Consider the following 14,961-nt stretch of genomic DNA (forward strand, 5'->3'; position numbering starts at 1 on the left):
GCGGGGTGGGGTCCGGCGTTCTCAGCTCGCACCGCGGTGCCCGAGCTCGGGCGCTGCGCCTGAGCTCAGGGCCCCTCTTCGTTGGAAGTCTGCGGAGCCTGCGGTCAGCGCGCCGTATGCTTGGTCTTCAGCAGGGACCCCCTAACTACAGTCATTATCCCGGGAACGGTGGAGGGTGGACGGCAACGGGGCCAGGAGACCGCTACATGTGACCCACTGCTTTGCCCGGGTGACACGGCGAGGTAGATGGGACCTGGAGCCCGGCTGGCGGATTCAAGCTGGGCTCTCTTGCTTGTTGTGGGACCTCGAGCCAATCGTGGGAGCTTCAATTCGGCATTCAGTGTGGCTGTTACCTGGCCCCACCTGTCCGGCACCATTCCTCCCAGGAGAGCTACAGACTTCTCAGCCTCCGTGAGCTTGGTGCTTTAGATGGTACCTGTTGATCTCTCTCCTCCTGGGCTTTAATGTTTTCCTTTCAGTGACAATAAAGGAAAGAGCATTCGAAGGGAATGAAGGAGCTGGGGGGTTTGGTCCAGGGGCTGTTACTGAGAAAAGATGCTTCACTCATGAGACGGGAGTGTGATGTCTTGTCAGATGGGGCCGTGGAAGACGCTGGCCTTTCCTTCAGACAGAGATGTCATTATAGTTCAGAGTAAAGGTCTGTGGAGGTGAATACGGAACCAGTTGGCCAAGAAGCACAGAAGTAGGGTCATCAAGGACTGAAGATGGTAGACTGAGGGGTTACATGAGATGCCAAACTCCACATGAGACTTTGAGTTTGCTGGGGAAGAGTGTCAGAAAGGAGGTAGATATTGCTGGTGTAGAGATTGCGGAATAGTTGGGATGGGATCAGAAAAGACATTTATTTATTTAAAGAAAGTTTTTTGTGTGATGCTAGCAGTGGTACTGAAGGCCTCTTGCATGCTAAGCACACTATCACTGAGCTACACTCCCAGCCCACAGAAGACTTCCTACACTGTAGGTAGTGAAGTTTGAAGACTTTCAAGTTAATGTCCAATGGGATGTTGGATCACTTTGTCGTGTGGAGGATGAGTTAGAAAGGGGCAAGTGTGGAGCTATAGGAGCAGTAAGGACCAGCCAGAAATACTTAGGGTGGCTGCATAGTTACTGATGCTCAAACTTGTCCTATTTTAAAGGGGTTACATGAATCCTGTTATTCAAGTACACATAGCTCTTATCTGTGTGTTCAGTTGAGTTCTAAACATAAATTGTATATATTTGTATAATTTAGATCTGATTTTTCTAAGCACCTATAATACTTTTAATTTTCCTTATTTAGATAATTACAGATGCTATATATTACATGTGTTTATTGGGAAGAAAATGTAGGATGAACATTGAGGAATTTTTGAGAATAGGTTTCTAGAAAACACACCGCTCCCTCTGTTGTCCTTATATTAAAATGAGTGTTTTACAGAGCTGTTTCTCAGAATGGTGTCAGCTCATCCTAACCATGTTGAGAATGTGGTTAAAGATGCATTTAACTTTTTGGAGATGTTAGCAAGGTAATGTGTTATTCCCAAGCATTATTTCTTGCCTTAGAGACTTAATGCCAAAGGTATATTTTCAGTTTGTCCTAATATTTGGGTATTAGTCATAAAATGATGGATACTGGGCTGGGAATTTAGCTCAGTGGTTCCACCGCCCGCCTGGCAAGCTCAAGGTCCCAAGTTCCAACCGCAGTTCCAAAAAAAAAAGGATACTTTGTTACTAAAATTGAGAAAGGGAAGGATTCAAAACCAAAAATATACCATGGCTCCCAAAAGCTAGTGATCACATCAGGGTAAAATTTCTGTATGGAATATAATTCAAGCTCTACCCCATCCCGAACTGGGAATCAAACTCAGGACTGCTGAGCTACATCCCTGACCCCTAGTCTTTAAAAAGTAGGCACTGTCATTCTCAATGGATGAACTTTGAGGACATTATGCTAAGCAAAGTATGCCAGACACACAAAGAAAAATATGGCATGATCTCTCATATATAGAGCTCAGAAATGTCAGATACATAGAGAGAAGTACGGTTACTGAGGGCAGGGATGGGGAGGAAGTGGAGGGATGTAGGTCAGAAGGTATGAAGCTATAGTTCAGTAGGATAAATTAACTAGAGAGCTCATATACAGTATGAAGATTATAGTTACATTTTTTGTTTTTTGTTTTTTTACTGGGTACTAAGGGTCGAATTCAGGACCTCACACTTGCCAGGCAGCTACTATGCTGCTGAGCTAAATCCCAGGGCCTTATAATTATTATTATATACTGAAAATTGGCTTTAAAAAAGTAGATTTTAGATGCTGTTCTCCCCCAGAGGTAACTGAGTTAATTGGCTTGTCTGTACTAATCATTTTTCATGGATTATATATATCAAAACATTGTAAACCTCAAAAGTGAAGTTTAAAATGAGCAAAAGGGAACATTTCTAACAATATGGCACCAAATTTAAGATCCTTCCATATCATTTCTACCAGGAGACCAACTTCCCATGTTGCTTCTCCAACCTTTTTTTTTTTATTATTTATTTTTTGAGATAGGAACTCACTATGTAGTTCAGGCTGGCCTTGAACTCCAGGTGATCCTTCTGCCTCAGCCTCCGAAGTGTTGGGATTACAGTGTCCATCACCATGCCTGGCATGTCTCCATCTTTAGTTCAGCTAATCTCTGCCTGCTTCAATCCTCATACAGTTTGTTCTGGCCTTCCACCATCTCCTTTGACCACACAATTGTTCCTCTCGCCCTAAGCTCCCCTTAGTTCTTACTCCACAGATGAGTTTCAGCCCCACCTGCCCATATCTGAAAACTGTACTCTTTAGAGCCTTGCGTTCCCTGTGGTACGTGAGACTGGGTGTTGTTGGAACTTTGGAATCTGGGTATCTGAGGCCCCACTCCAGACATGCTAAATCAGAGTAATCTTTTAAGTTTTCCCCAGGCTTTTCATTTTGAGGCAGAGGGTCTTGTTAATTGTCCATGCGGGCCTTTGAGTTTGCTTCTTGCCTCCATCTCCTCAGATGCTGGGATTACAGTTGTGTGTCTCTGTGCCTGTGGGGTTTTTTTTGTGTGTGTGTGTTTTTTTTTTTTTTTTTTTTAGTAAAAGAGGTTTATCTAGGGCTGGGGATTTTTAGCTCAGTGGTTCCACTGCCTGCCTTGTAAAGCACAAGTTCTGAAATTCAATATTCCTGGTACAAAAAAAAAAAAAGAAGAAGCTCTGAATCCATTATTTGTTATGTTTTCCCCACAACCTCCCCAGGCCTAGATCACAGATTAATCTACTTTCTATCTATCACGAGATTTGCTTATACTGGACATGACATGTAAATGGAGTCATATAATATGTGACCTTTTGTTTCAAGGTTCATCTGCATTAGCAGTACTTCATTCCTTGTTATTACTAAATATTTCATTGTATGTGTATCATACATTTTGTTTTTGGGGTATTTTGGCACTGGGGATAGAACTCAGGTCTTTGTGCTTGTGAGGCAGGCGGAAGAACCACAGAGCTAAATCTCTGGCCCTGTATCATACATTTTGTTTAGCCATTTGTTCGTCGATGCTGGAACTCATTCTCTTTTTTTGTACTGGGGATTTGCCCAGGTTCTTTGCACTGAGCTACACCCATCTCTTCTGCTAAATCCTAGCACATTCGAATGGAGGTGTGGGCTCTAAATTATCCTCACATAATCTGAGGCCTTCCCTTCACTCAGTGATAATTAACCTGCTTTTAAAAACTCGCACATTGACCAGTTATACTAGACAAAACAGTCTACTAGAAGAGGTGCCCAGAATTATGTCAGACCAGAGTTTTTTCTCTCCCTGGAATTGTTTGCTGAGCTGGACTTTACATTTTGCCTTCTAAATTGAGGGAGGAAGTAGGCATGGTGGTCAATGCCTGTCATCCTAGGACTTGGGAGGCTGAGGCAGTTGAATCTCAAATTTGTTGTCAGCCTGGGACACATAGCAAGACTTTCTCAAAAGTGAGTAAATGGGATGATATAGAAAACTGCTTTTGAAGGGCCAGGGATTTAGCTCAGTGGTTTTGCCACCTGCTTTGCAAAGCACAAGGTCCAGAGTTTGATCCCTGGTACCAAAAAAAGAAAGAAAAAACTGCTTTTGAAACTCCTTGCTGTTTTTACTAAAAGTTACTCATCTTCATAATGGTGTTTGAGTGTCTTGGGGAGAAATTCTTCTCTGAGTTTGTATTAATCTTCATGCAGTGTTTCTTTTTTTTTTTTTGTTTTTTGAGACAGGGTCTCACTATGTAGTTGAGACTGGCCTGGAACTCACTATGTAGCCCAGGCTGGTCTCGAACTCACAGGGATCCTCTTGCCTCAGCCTCCTGAGTACTGGGATTACAGATGTGCACCACCATGCCCGGTGTTCATGCAGTGATTTCTTAAGTACGTTTTAAACAAAAAATATTTGCTCCATTCCCCCCAGTCACCCTCCCCTCCCTGTGAATAAAATCTTTCCTTCCATTTTTCCTTTTCAAAATTTTTAAATTATGTTTCATCATATGCATAATATAATTAATGTTGAATTCAAGTGGAAGGGCTAATCATTTAGATTTTCTGGGGATGCTGGAGTTCCTGAAACATAGAACTTCCAGTACTAAACTGGGGGAGGTTTGGATAGGCCCAGATGTAGTTGTCATTTTATGTGCTGTGCCAAAATGGATAGCTTTTTTTTTTTTGTTTTTTTGAGGCAGGGTCTCACTATGTAGTTTGAGACTGACCTGGAACTCACTATGTAGTCCAGGCTGGTCTCGAACTCACAGCGATCCTCCGGCCTCAGCCTCCTGAGTGCTGGGATTGCAGTCGTGCACTACCATGCCCAGCAAAATGGATATAGCAATTTAAATGGGCTCTGCCATTCTACTCTGAGGTTCTGATCCTAAGCAGGGTCGTTGGGACTTGTGAGTCTCTGCAGTTTGGAGAGGCCTACCTTGAGTGGGATTCCAGAGCAAACAATTCTCACGTAACTGTTTTGTAAATGAAAGCTGAAGGAAGAAAACTAGTCTGATTGGCCATCTTGGCCTTTAATACTAGCCAGCACTCTGGAGGCTGAGGCAAGAGGATTTCTGTTGTGCCCAGATCGCGATATCCCCAAGGACCACCAAGGAGTCAAGTCCAGTGCAATCACAGGAGGAGTTTATTGCAAGCTCAAGCCTGGACCCACATACCTCACCGACTAAGAGGATCAGAAACGAGAGCCCTGACCCTCTTTTGAGGCATATTTTTATAGGGTTTGGGAGGCTTGAAATCCTTTCCTTTTCATTGGTGCTTAATACTATGATTTATTCTGATTGGACATTGCTGGGGTACTTGGGCAGAGACGAGCAGGAGGGCAGAGGCGGGGAAATAAAAGGAGGGGCAGGTTCAGCAGGGGTCAGTATGTTCTTTCCAGAGAACATCCTGTATGGTTAAACAGGCAAACTCTATGCTTATCAAAGTATGTGATTTCCTTGCTTAACTCATCTTCAACTCATCTTATTTTGCAAATTTAAGCAACTATTGGGGAGGCGGGTAGGTTCATTTCTAGGTCAGAACAAGAGAACAAAAACAGGAAGGAGGTTGTTACACAAAGTGGAGTTTCTGTTGCTCTCTACATTCTGAGCAGAGGGCAAAGAGGGAGCCCACCTCTATCAGAAAATTTGGTTACTACAATTTCCATCAAGTTTGAGGCCAATCTGGGCTACATAGTGAGTTCAAGGCTATCCTGGTCTATATAACAAGAACTGTTAAAAAAAAAGAAAGATTTAAAACAAAACTAAAAAACAGAAAAGAAAGCAGTCTGTCCAACTCTAAGAAAATATCACTGTTGAATTTACTGAATTGAAAAGTGGTAGACAGCCGGGCACAGTGGTGCAACCTGCTTTCCGGCATTCTGGAGGTTGAGGCAGGAGGATTGAGGCCAGTTTGTGCTACATCATGAGTTCAAGGCCAGTCTAAACTACATAATGAGACTTTGTTTCAAAAAACCAAAAAAGAAAAAGTGATGGCCAATAAAGTGCTTTGATAAGAGTTGTAATTAGTTGTCCATTTGGTGGTACTGGGGAATTGAACCCAGGGCCTTTGCACTGAGCTACATCCCCAGCTCTTTTTTATTATTTTGAGACAGGGTCTTGCAAGTGACCAAATTGTCCAAATTGATCTTGAAATGTGATCCTTCTGCCTCAGCCTCCACAAGTGCTGAGATTAACAGACATGCATCCCCATTTGTACGTATTTTTCTCTTGCTCCTTTCACCTACTGGCCCCCTTGCCTTCTCTTCCTTTTGCTTCCCTCTCCTTCCTCCCTCCTTTCCCTTCCTCCCTCCCTGTACTGGGAATTGAACTCAGGGCCTTTGTACTGAGTTGCATACCCAACCCTTTGTTTAGTTTTTATTTTGAGACAAGATCTCCCTAAATCATTAAACTGACCTCCTAAAGTCCTGGGATTACAAGCATGCAACACCATGCCCAATTTATCTGTTTTTTTTAAATTAGGAGATTTTTTTTTTTTTAAACACTCAGATTTTGAGTTTGTTTGTTTGTTTGTTGTTTGTTTTTGCAGTACTGGGTATTAAACCTGGAGTCTTTCCCAGTCCGCTCTTTTTCAAAAAATTTTGAGATAGGTTTGCTAAATTTCCCAAGCTAGGCTTGAATTCACAATCCTGTCTCAGCCTCCCAGAGTGCTGGGATTATAGGTGTGTACTACCATGCCCAGTTTGAGAGGTTTTTTTGAGACATGGCCTTGCTGTGTAGTTTAGCCTGGCCTTGAATGAACATACAATGTAACCCAGGCTGGCCTGGAATGCATGGCAATCCTCCTGCCTCAGCCTCCTCATTGTTGGTGTGCACCACCATACCTCACTATTAAACATTTTATACCTGTCATCTGCTGTACTATCTGGGATATAAAAATCAGTGTTGATAAACAGTTGATTGCATGATGATAATTTGTAGAATTACTATGAGAACACTGTACATTGGGAAGATTGTGTTAGGTGCTTGAACACTTACTACCTCATATCCCCAAATCGATTATTAATATACTTAAATTTTTCTTTTTTAGGAGCAAAGACTCTACAGAGTGTTGTGCTTAGCAAGATGAATTTTGAGTCTTTCGTAAAAGATCTTCTTCTGGTTCATCAGTATCGAGTTGAAGTTTATAAGAATAAAGCTGGAAATAAGGCATCCAAGGAAAATGATTGGTATTTGGCATATAAGGTAATTATATTTTTAAATTTATTTTTTTCTGGGTACAAGGGATTGAACTAGGGACCTTGAACTTGTGAGGCAGGCAGTGGAACCACTGAGCTAAATACTTGGCCCTTAACTTTATTTCACGGATGTATGTATTTATTTATTGGTACCAGGAATCTTATTCGGTTCTTTGCGAGGCAGGTGGCGGAACCACTGAGCCAAATTTCCAGCCCTTAAATTTATATAGAATACAGTGGTATATTTTAATATTTTAACCAGGTTGTAAAATGTTTTGCCTTTTTTTTTTTTGTTTGGTGATACTGGATATTGAACTTGGGTTTTTGTACTTACAAGGCAGGCAGTGGCACCACTGAGCTAAATCCCTGGCCCAATTGTAAAATGTTTTGAAAAACTTTCTTTTTTTTGAGACAGGGTCTCACTATGTAGTTGAGACTGACCTGAAACTTACTGGGTAGCCCAGGCTGGTCTCGAATTTACAGCAATCCTCCTGCCTCAGCCTCCCTAGTGCTGGGATTACAGGCATATGCCACCATGCCTGGCCCTTGAAAAACTTTTGATAAAATTAGAATGTGGTGTTTTGGAACTTTTTTTTGTTTTTGTTTTTTTTTGTACTGGGGATCGAACTCAGGCCCTTAACACTTGTGAGGTAGGCAGTAGAACTACTGAGCTAAATCCCTAGCCGTTTTTTTGATTTTTTGAGACAAAGTCTCACTATGTATTTCAGGTTGGCCTTGAACTCACTTTTTTTTTTTTTGGTACTGGGGTTTGAACTCAGGACCTTGCATTTGTGAGGCAGGTGGCAGAACCATTGAGCCAAATCCCCGGCCCTGAACTCACTTTTTTAATGGTGCTGGGGATTGAACCCAGGGCCTCACATGTTGGGTAAGCAGCCTGCCACTGAGCTATATCCCTCACCTTTTTTTTCGTACCGGGGATCGAACTTGGGTCCTTGCGCTTGCAAGGCAGGCCTCCGAACCGCTGAGCTAAATCCCCAGCCCTATATCCCTAGCCTTTAAAAAGTTAATTTGACCTAGGAACAATGGCAAATACCTATAATTTCAGTAATTGAGAGGCTGAGGTGGGAGAATCACATGATTGAGGCTGCCTGAACTGTGCAGTGGTGAGACCCTGTACCAGGGACCAAACTCAGGATCTTTGGCTTGTGAGGCAGGCGGCGGCACCACTGAGCTAAATTCCTGGCCCTGTTACTGATATTTGAAGTAACTTTCTTTTCCATGTTCTCAGTAGTATGTTCAGAACAAGAAAAGGCCTTAGCATCTGTTTCAGAGGGTATCATCCTTATATAAATTTTCAATTCTCAAGATCCTAATTGTATTAACTACTGGTTCACTTTGTTTTTCTTTTTTTTTTCTTCTTCATTTCTGTAGATTGAACCTCGGGCCTTTGTGATAGGGAAAACTTCTTTTATAAATAATAAAAACCTATGAAGCGTTATAATGTAAAATGGCTTTTGCTGTCTCTAACAGCAGTTTGATTTGTTTAGCTCAGAGCTAATAGGCACCGAAGGCACCAATGGCTGAATGAGGCCTTTGGTCTTACCCTGAGGTAACAGGGCACAGCAAGACCTTGAGATCTGAAGAGACTGGAGCCACATAATCTTAAGAGTGTCTAGATGAAAGAACCCATTGCTAACATTTGCTCCCCTGACCCTGAACACCCGCTTCCTATGGACTAGAATAGATAACTAGGCGAATCTTAAAGGCAAACTCCCCAACTGCAAAGAACTTTTACGTCTGGGTTGAAAACATTAACTATTCTGTGGCTGTGATTTTGAACTGTGAGAATGAAATGTAACCACCCAAATGAAGTCAAGGCTGTGAAACCCTATAAAAGGGGGAGCTGTAACCCATTGCGTCTTCGATCCAGGCACGGCTTATGTGCGATCCACCCTTATTGATGAGTAAATTTGTTATTTTACTTTCATTCTGTTGCCTCTCTATGTGTCACTTACTGATTCCTTCCATAACATTTGTACTGAGCTATATCCCCAATCTGTTTTTTGAGACAGGCTCTCACTTAAGTTGCTTGGGCTGGGCTTGAATTTGTGACCCTCCTGACTCAGCCTCCCAGAGAGTGCTGGGATTACAGGTGTGTGCTACCATGCCCATGCCCATGCCCATGCCTGGGTTACTACAGGTTTTCTTGTGAGTGTGTGTGTGTGTGTGTGTGGAGGGGGGGGATTGAACCCAGAGGCTTTCATATAGGAGGCAGATCCTGTAATACTGAGTTACATCCCCAGTGTACAGGGTGGGTGGTGGGGGTATTAAGTGTGCTTTGTAAACCTGGGCATGTTAATCAAAAACATGTATATGAAAATACAGTGTGTAATTGAATCAATACTTTTTTCTTTTCTTTTTATTTTGGTACCGGGGATCGAACTCCGGTCCTTATGCTTGTGAGGCAGGCAGCGGAACCACTGAGCTAAAATCAATCCAGCCCAAATCAATACTTTTTTCGTTTGACCATCAGATAGCAATATTTTTATTTTTATTTTGATCCAAAATTTAGTTATAAGTTAATCATAATTATGACTGGATAAATGATTTTCATGATTATACTTTTTTTATTTTGAGACAGGGTTTCACTATGTAGTGAGACTGACCTGGAACTCACTGTGTAGCCCAGGCTGGTCTCAAACTCATAGCAATCCTCCTGCCTCAGCCTCGGGAGTGCTGGGATTACAGGCATGTGCCACCATACCTGGCTACTCCTAAGTCTTTTTTAATCTCCTCTTGCCTGCCTTTTATATAGTTTGTTTTTATTTTTGTTTTTGTTTTTGTTTTTTTGAGACAGGGTCTCACAGTGTAGTTCAGGCTTGAACTCACTGTCCTCCTGCCTAGTGCAGGGACTACAAGTATGTGCCTTCATACCTGGCTTTTCATACAGTTTTTATTGTTTGTTTGTTTGTTTATTTTGGTTTTTTGAGATAGGGTCTCACTATGTAGTTGAGACTGACCTGGAACTCACTGTGTAGCCCAGGCTGGTCTCGAACTCACAGTGATCCTCCTGCCTCAGCCTCCCGAGTGCTGGGATTACAGGCATGCGCCACCACACCCAGCTATTTTTATACAGTTTTTAAATAATTTCACACATAAAAAAAGTTTCATAGTGTGGAGTTTTTCATTTGTGGGAATGTGATGTGTTCACAAAGTTTCGGATTTTGGAGTTTTTCATTTGGGGATTTTGGGTTAGGGTTGCTAAACTGTACCATGGTCTGTCATTTGTCTCTGAAATGCCTGATGTTAACAGGGACCTACCTTAAGTATCTGGTTGGGGCTAAGTATGCAGCGTTTCCCACTGGCAAACAAATTTGACCATTTGGTTACCTGTATAGTCTTGAGATTTTTTTAACCTTTTTATTTGTTTTGGTTTTTTAGTGTATTAGTATGTAGCCCAGGATGGCCTTGATCTGACTGTGTAGCCCAGGATGGCCTTGAACCTGTGGTGATCCTCCTGCTGTAGCCTTCTGAGTGCAGGGATTATAGGCATGTACCACCATACCTGGCTAGGTTTTTAACCTTTTTTGAAATAAATATATGTATGGGGTGGGTGGCTTTCCAGGGTCATTATATAAGCTAGTTATATAACTTTGTATGTAACTGTTACATGGTTTGGCAGAATGTAGAGATTTAAGCACAGCATTGAAAGATTACCAGTTTGGGTATCTTAATGATTATGTGCATGTAAGCCCGGCTGCCACATTTAAAACTGAAAATCACATTAAACGGGCTTATTTATTTGACAGTTTTGCTATAAAAGCTGAGGCTAGCCTTGAACAGGAAATCCTCCTGCCTTAGCTTCCTGAGTGCTGGGATTAGAAGCATGCGCCATCATGCCTGGCAACAGAGTTATTTTTATTTTTTTTTATTTATTCATTTTTTTCAGAGTTATTTTTAAATGTGCCAAACGGTGATGAAAACAATTAGAAAAGGAGGGAGGATACTTTATATAGAAGATGTAATTAAAATTTGGACATATTGAGACAAGCAATTATTTTTGTAGGAGAATATTTCACTAGTAAAATTCTTGTTTGTTAGTAAAGTTTTAAGATGTGTTCAGCAATTTTGTTAAAGTTTTTCTTTATTTTTGCTTAGGCTTCTCCTGGCAATCTTTCTCAGTTTGAAGACATTCTCTTTGGTAACAGCGATACAGCAGCTTTCATTGGTGTTGTGGGCGTTAAAATGTCTACAGTTGATGGTCAAAGACAGGTTGGAGTTGGGTACGTTGACTCCACACAGAGGAAGCTAGGACTGTGTGAGTTCCCTGATAATGATCAGTTCTCCAATCTCGAGGCTCTCCTGATTCAGATTGGACCAAAGGAATGTATTTTACCGGGAGGAGAGACTGTTGGAGACATGGGAAAGATGCGGCAGGTAAGGGAATCATCCATGCCTAGGAAGAATTCTTTAATTCAAATGATGCTATTTTGTTTATGGAAAAATTAAATCAGTTTTAATCGAATCAACATTTTATTTTGTTTTGAGACAGGGTCTCCCTATGTAGTTAAGACTGATGTGGAACTCACTATGTAGTACAGGCTGGTCTTGAACTCACAGCAATCCTCCTGCCTCAGCCTCCCAAGTGCTGGGATTACAGGCGTGTGCCACCACGTCCAGCTCAACATTATGTTTTATTTTGAAGAGTATCTTGATGTTCATCTTTGACAGAAACAGTTTTTTAATAGGTTATCAAAATAAGCTGTTTTTGTGTAAGACTTGTATCCCAGATCTTTTCTCCTCTCTCTTCTTTCTGTTTCATTCTAAAAGTGTAATTATTGCTGTAAATATTACTGTCATTAGCACAATTAATCAAATAATTTGTGTGTGTGTGTGTGGTCTGGCGATCAGCCTGGGTCCTTGAGCATCTCTAAGTGTGTGTTCAACTGTTGAGCTCATCTTGGGACCTAGAAATGGGTGTGTGTGTTTGTGTGTTTTGTCTTGTTTTGTTTTTTGGTTTTTGTTTTTGTTTTTTGGTGCTGGGGGTCAAACTTGGGACCCTGCATTTGTGAGGCAAGAGGTAGCACTTTAGAGCTAAATCCCGGCCCAAGAATTATATTTTGGTAGTTCAGGGAGAACCTCTATTCTTTGTTTATTTGTTTATATATTTCTTTGTTTGTTTGTTTAGGGCTGGGGATTGAACCAGGGCCCTGTGGATGCTGGGTAAATGAGCTACCACTGAGCTGCATCTCCAGCCCCAAGCAGAGTTTTAGCCTCTTATGTTACTGATTGTTCTATTTTAACCAAATTCCAATTGTGCCATTTATATGAGTGTATGATTTAAAAGATGTATCCTCTAAGGATTTTTTTTTTTCTAGGACTCAAATATCATAAGAATTGCTATGAGATAGCAAACCTAAGATGAACATTTTTAGGATAGATAATAATTAAAGCAATTTTCCACAAATAGTATTCTGTTAAAACTTTTTACTATTCAGACTTTTTTGGGCAGAGTCTTGTGTTGTATTTTGGGCTGTCTTTAACTTACTGTGTAGCTCATGTTGGCCTTGGACTCTTGCCATCTACTAGCCTTAGTCTGTCTCCCAGTGCTGGGATTACAGGTGTGTGGAGGTCTAGTTTATGGATCTCTTAAAAATATGTAACTAATGTTTCCAATGTTTTGTGCATTGCAAAAAAGTTTAATACAGGTTAATGACCTGTTAAAATGTTGGCATTTTAATTTGTCAACTTTCTTTCTGCTACACTTGATCTTGGCCAAAAGGCTAAGAAGCGATTCACCTTTCTTTCTTCTAATAGCAGTAATGAGGATAGAACCCAAAACCTTCACCCTGAAATTACGTCCCCACCCTTTTTTTAAAAATTGTGTTTGCTTATTGAGACAGGCTCTTGCTATGTAGCTCAGGCTGACCTTGAACTCACTACGTACCTGCTCACAGTGCTCTTCCTCCTCTGCCTCCTGAGTGACACACACCCAACTTTGTTAATATTTTCAGTCTCTCTAGGTTGGACTCAAATTTCACAATCTTCCTGCCTCAGCTTCCCTAGATGTGTGCCATCAAACCCAGCTATAATTTTCTTTTATCAGCTTTGTAATAGTAATTTAAAATATTTCTCTTGTAAAATAGATTATTCAGAGAGCAGGAATTTTGATCACAGAAAGAAAAAGAGCTGACTTTTCCACGAAAGACATTTACCAGGACCTCAACCGGTTGTTGAAAGGCAAAAAAGGAGAGCAGATGAATAGTGCTGTCTTGCCAGAAATGGAAAATCAGGTATGTGGATTACAAATGTGAATTTATTTTTAAATAATAACTCTAGAAGGCTACTTCTGTCATATTTATCTCAAAACCTAAACTCTGGATTGGTAATATTAAGCTTATTTTGTCTATGATCACGTTTGAAAAAAAATTAAGCACGTGGGTGAAAATGTAAATGCCAGTTATTTATTTATTTATTTAACCAGAGCTCAAACTCAGGACCTTGCACTTGCGAGGCAGTCGTGGTGCCACTGAGCTAAACCCCCAGCCCAGATGTCATTGCGTTTGTGTGGCACATATGTCTGGGGTACAGATGGACATTAGTTTCACTGTAGAGAGCCTGACTCTTGTCCCTGCACTAGGGGGCAGCATAGTGACCAGAGGGGGAAAAGTTATTTCCTGTCTCAGCTTTGTTATGTATCTGCTGTGGAGGACTAATACTTAATTACCTTTCTGAGAGGTGGTTTCTTTATCTATTAAGTAAGACTAAAACCATTTGCCTTAAAGGATTGCTAATGGTTTGGCAAGGGTAGTAGATCACTATGTTATCAAATAGGAAAAATAGACTCACAGTGCACATGGTGTTAAGTACTGTTTATTTTGTTTCTTGTTTTGTTTCATGTTATGTTTTGTGGTGCTAGGAATTGAACCCAGGACCCAATGCATATACAATGCATATGTTCTGTGAGCTACATCCCAGGCCCCTCAAGCATATCTGGAGTGTACTTTGATAAATTGTCATACCTCGGTTCATGAACTTAATTCTTTCTAACCGAATTGGATGAGAAATGGAACATTCGTGGTTAGCTTCATTGTTGATCTTGTGGGGAAGTATAATTTGGTTCTCATTCAGTTTGGATTGCAAACAGAATCATGGAAAGAATTGAAGTCATGAACTGAGGTAGCGCTGTATAATTTAATTGGCTGTTAGTTTGATGTCTTGAGTTTTTTATTTTTTTGCTACAGTAATAACATAGATAATAAGGATATATATATAAAACTTATTTTGTTCAAACATGTATATGGGAAAGTGTATACACCATAAGTCTGTAGTAGAATTTTCATTAACTGAATAAACCCACCTAATCAGCGTCAGTGAAACAACATTACTGGGACCTCCCAGCCCCTTATGTTTCCTTACATCGTTACATTCACCCCAGGTAACCTGGTTCTGACCTCTGCCAGTTAGATTGGTTTTGCCTAGTTTTATAGCTTAGATTAAAAATGATAATTGGCGTTATATAACATATACTTTTGCATCTAGTTTTTTCTATTCAACATCTGTGTAAATTTATCCATACTTTTCATAATATTGTTTGCCATTTGGAGTAATTTAAACTTTCTAAAACTAGTTTTCTAATCTCAAGAGATTAATTTTTTTTTTTTTTTTTTTTTTTTTTGGTACTGGGGATTGAACTCAGGGCCTTATGCTTGCAAAAGGTATATCCTTAGCTAAAGAGATTAATTTTTATTTTCTTGATGTAGATGGGGAAGGAACAGCAAGAGAA

The 14,961-nt window shown here is 40.8% G+C and overlaps 1 protein-coding gene across 1 annotated transcript in view; it reads left to right on the forward strand.

Moving 5' to 3' along the window:
- Window positions 1-14,961, forward strand: part of Msh2 (mutS homolog 2) — a 69,096-nt gene that overhangs the window by 459 nt on the left and 53,676 nt on the right. The window contains exons 2-4 of the mRNA XM_010615794.1: window positions 7,067-7,221; window positions 11,334-11,612; window positions 13,322-13,468. Of these exons, the coding sequence (XP_010614096.1) occupies window positions 7,067-7,221; window positions 11,334-11,612; window positions 13,322-13,468 (581 nt within the window). The remainder of the gene's footprint in view (window positions 1-7,066; window positions 7,222-11,333; window positions 11,613-13,321; window positions 13,469-14,961) is intronic.

The sequence above is a fragment of the Fukomys damarensis genome, unplaced genomic scaffold (genome assembly GCF_012274545.1).
Source record: "Fukomys damarensis isolate Sample0158 unplaced genomic scaffold, DMR_v1.0_HiC HiC_scaffold_2, whole genome shotgun sequence".
Lineage (NCBI taxonomy): Eukaryota > Metazoa > Chordata > Mammalia > Rodentia > Bathyergidae > Fukomys > Fukomys damarensis.